Source organism: Artemia sp. Qi Xiang Cuo, unplaced genomic scaffold, assembly GCF_049724085.1.
Source record: "Artemia sp. Qi Xiang Cuo unplaced genomic scaffold, ASM4972408v1 HiC_scaffold_620, whole genome shotgun sequence".
Taxonomy (NCBI): domain Eukaryota; kingdom Metazoa; phylum Arthropoda; class Branchiopoda; order Anostraca; family Artemiidae; genus Artemia; species Artemia sp. Qi Xiang Cuo.
Window position 1 is genome coordinate 3,200 of NW_028298029.1, and position 4,029 is coordinate 7,228.

The window sequence follows — 4,029 nt, forward strand, 5'->3', positions numbered from 1 at the left end:
TTTACCGCGGTAGCTTGGCTCGAATTCATATCTAACTCTAACAACTCTTGTCCCTTTTCTGACCTTGTGTCAATCTTCCGTTCTTCGACCATTATTTCAAGATTCAGTTAACGTCTAATGTCACTTCCGGTCTTTTCGTAAAAAAATATTGCGTCTCAATTTGCCAATTTTTTCACAAGCTAATTAGTCACGTGATGTATTGATTCAGATTTTTTTATTGTTGTCTAACTAGGCACAGCCCAATTGCATCTTCGTAATATTCTTAACTGATTCCATATTTTTTTCTACGCAATTTTTTTCTATGTAATTACAATAGGCTACTCTTTAGGCTAAATTAAATAGTCTCTTGGAAAACAAGGAATTCTTTTGCTATCAGTTTTACCGATTGGACCTTTTTTGCTGCCAACACTGTTATAATGGTAAACCATGACTGCCACCAGATATTGGCACAAAAATAATGCTATATCACTTACTGGAGGGAAAGCCTCGCAGGCGCAAAATTTTGTCACGGAATGCCTGCGGTTAGCCCCATTGTTACGTTAATATAGAGTATGTTAATACCCTATTACGGTATACCTTGCTCCAGGGTATGATAACGTGATCAATCGGTCAAACAGCCAAACACTAGGTAGAGGGTGCCCAGCCTGGGTCCCCACTAATATCTCTTTGGAGGGTAAGCGGACCCAACTGTTGAAATGATAATGAAGGTATTTTTCGCAACTCTTTTCCCATCCTGTCTGGGTTCCAGGAAAAATGGTCTGAACAGCTGTGGAAAAAAGCTTACTTCACAAACAAATCCCCCCACGGGTTTTCAAAGTTGAATAACTCAATGCAGACAATAAAAAAAATACAAGAGCACACTGAGTAAGGGGTGGACCTTAAATTTGCTCCAACCAATCTGCTAAATCAACATTAAAATCCCTGGCTTATGTGGCGAAATATTGTCTTTCAATGGCCCAGACCCGGAAGACCAAAATAGAATTTAACTTCAAAGCTTACTTATTACGAAAGAATTCAGCTTAGCAACGAGAGTTTAACTTATGATGGAAAATTATCTCATGGGCAAATGTAATCACAATCTTATGGGCAGAAAACGACTCATTTATCTGAAAAGAAAAAGAACAAGGAGTAAAACCTAAACAATGCTATTGTAAAAAAAAACTACCACTAAACTTCCAAACTAGAGGCAATACAATAACATATGTTCTTTAATAAGAAATATCGGGGCCTAATCTGCATGGGTAATAGTTTCTGTTTATTAAAGCAAGCTCATATTATTTTCTACGAAATTATTTTAGAAATATCAAAAATCTGGCACAAGGAATAAATAGATATGAAACTAATGAGCATTATGATGCTAATATTTGTATAGTTGGTTAAAAGTTAAGGGACTAATATGATTTTTTTTTTCAAATTCAGACTCTTACCTATTATCTGAAACTCATGACCTATCTAAATCCTTTTTTCTGGCCAGAAAATCTCAGGAAGTCAAATTTCCAAAAACTATGGGGTTGTTTCCAAAAAAAATAAACATACATAAATAATTAAAAATACAATTATTGCTCGTTTAAATGGATAGTTAATATATATCATAAAAAAGTTCTCATGTTTCTTTTTCTATGCTCGCTTGGTTGCATCTAAGTTCATATGATGACGGGATGAAATCTGATATCTTTAAATTAGAAATGGGCAAGAATCTAATCAATAACATCCAAATTGATTTCGTATTTTTTGCAGTAAAATTTTGGAGTAAGGTTTTGCTAAGAAACTGGATAATGCATTATTCATTACAATATGAAGAAAACCAGTTGACACTTTTAAATAACCTATCTAAATCCTTTTTCTGGCCAGAAAATCCCAGGATGCCACATTATATATATATATATATATATATATATATATATATATATATATATATATATATATATATATATATATATATATATATATATATATATATATATTTATATATCATAAAGAAATTCTCATGTTTTATTTTCTAGGCTTGCTTGGTTGTATCTAAGTTCATATGATGACGAAAGCAAATCCGATATGTTTAAATTGGAAATGGGCAAGAATCTAATTAATAGCAGCCAAATGGACTTCGATATTTTTGCAACAAAATGTTGGAATAGAGTTTTACTAAGAAATCTTAAACTGAATAATGCTTTATACATCACATTATTAAGAAACCCAGTTGACACTTTTGAATCTTTGTTTCATTTTTTTGACATGACAACATTTTATAATGTTTCTTCATTTCCTGAATTTATCCAGAATTTGAATCACAGTAAGATGCCTGAACGTGGAAGAATGCAATTAGGAGGAGATTCGATAGGAAGAAATGACTTAAGTTTTTCACTTGGATTGCCTGAAAAGTATTTTGATGATATGACTCTTGTTCAGAAATTTAAGGAAGATATTGAAAAACAGTTGGACCTAGTAATGATTTCCGATTACTTTGAAGAATCATTAATTTTTTTGAAGAATTTATTAGGAGTACCTTTGCTGCACATTTTGAGCACAAAAAATGATGCTAGGAGTCAAGAGTCAAAGTATATCCTATCTTCCCAGGAAAGAATTGTTTTATCCTCATGGTTGAAGGCTGACATTTATATCTATGAAGCATTCAGAAGGTAATTAGTTTTAAAAATGTGTTAATATTCCTAAAAATTTCGTTTGTAATTCTATTAAGAGAATGGCTCAAAAAGAGCGACATAAAAACAAATGAAAAAAAATCTATCAGTGAAGAAAACTCATGAACAATTTTACCGTACCGTAAAAACTTTCAATTTAGTAAAACGAATTGAAGCAACATTATCTTTAAATAGCAAAAATCTAAGAGAAATTCTTTGTCCATTCTTTAATAGTCCAATTATTTGGACTATCTGTGTAACTTTTCTCTGTCTATAATTAGCCATGGCTTGATGCAACGTATGTGTGCATCCTACTGCAAATAACGTATAACTTCAATTGAATGGAGCAAATGGAGCAATGGAGCAAAAATACCGTGAAAATGTTTTTAAAACTACAAGTGTTCAACTAAATTTAGAACTATAATTTATTTATGGTATTTAACTATCAGAAACTAAGAGTTCACCTATAAAATTATAGTATAATTCTCTAAGTTGATAGCTATAGTATAAATCTGTGAGTCAGGACTTTTCAAGTAACATCATTAAGTAATATTATTTCTTCACTCAAAAGAATTCTATTCTTGACTCGGTGAAAAAACGAATGTAGAACTGATTTGGCACATAAAATGAGTCTAGTTTTGACTTAGTCCAAAGACCAGCTAAGCTTTGGATTGATAAAAAACTTAATTATACCTCCACTTGACACGAAAACAAGTCAAGTCCTGATCCAGGGATACAACAAGGTAAACCCTTACTCAAAACAAAAATGCGATTAGCCATTTAAAAAAAACAAGCCTAGGCTAATTTTTGGAGTAAACTGGTGTAGAAATGAAATAAATATAAGCTACAGACTAACATGGTGCCAAAATGGAGCAAAAATACTGTTTCGGGGCAACGCATATGAACAATGGCAAAGATGCAGAATATCGGTGCAACGCGATATCCGTTGTGCCACGTAAGCTTACAAGAATTCGATTCTAAAATCGTTTATGTTATACTTCAATTGTGTCTTTTCCATGAGCAACTTTGTACTTTTACTCTATTTTTGGGTTGCATCGGTAGCTTGCAACATAGTAAAGAATAAACTCAAATCTATAGTAACTGAAATATGAAAACTTACAATAGGTGATCTCTTGCCTATAGTAAAATCTATATTGGTAGTAAAAGCAAGCTACAAGCTATAAAGAGGTTCCACGGAGATTTGAACTCAGACCGCAGGATTCAAAGTGAAAAGTACTAACTTTTAAACCATGAAATGTTTATATTACAAAGAATATCTAACAGTAGGTGATATACTATTTGATAAAATATATCCTTGAGGCCGAAAAACTTTTATTCAAATTTAGTAGGAATCCAGGTTGCAGCTGTCACTAGAAGCCAAGTAAGAGACTAT

General features: G+C 32.2%; 1 protein-coding gene across 1 annotated transcript; it reads left to right on the plus strand.

Moving 5' to 3' along the window:
• Positions 1-2,003: 2,003 nt before the first annotated feature.
• Positions 2,004-2,640, plus strand: LOC148938814 (galactosylceramide sulfotransferase-like; the record flags this gene model as incomplete). The annotated part of the gene is made up of 1 exon (XM_089107516.1): positions 2,004-2,640. A coding segment is annotated over one exon (637 nt), but the record flags the coding sequence as incomplete, so codon positions are not given.
• Positions 2,641-4,029: the final 1,389 nt, after the last annotated feature.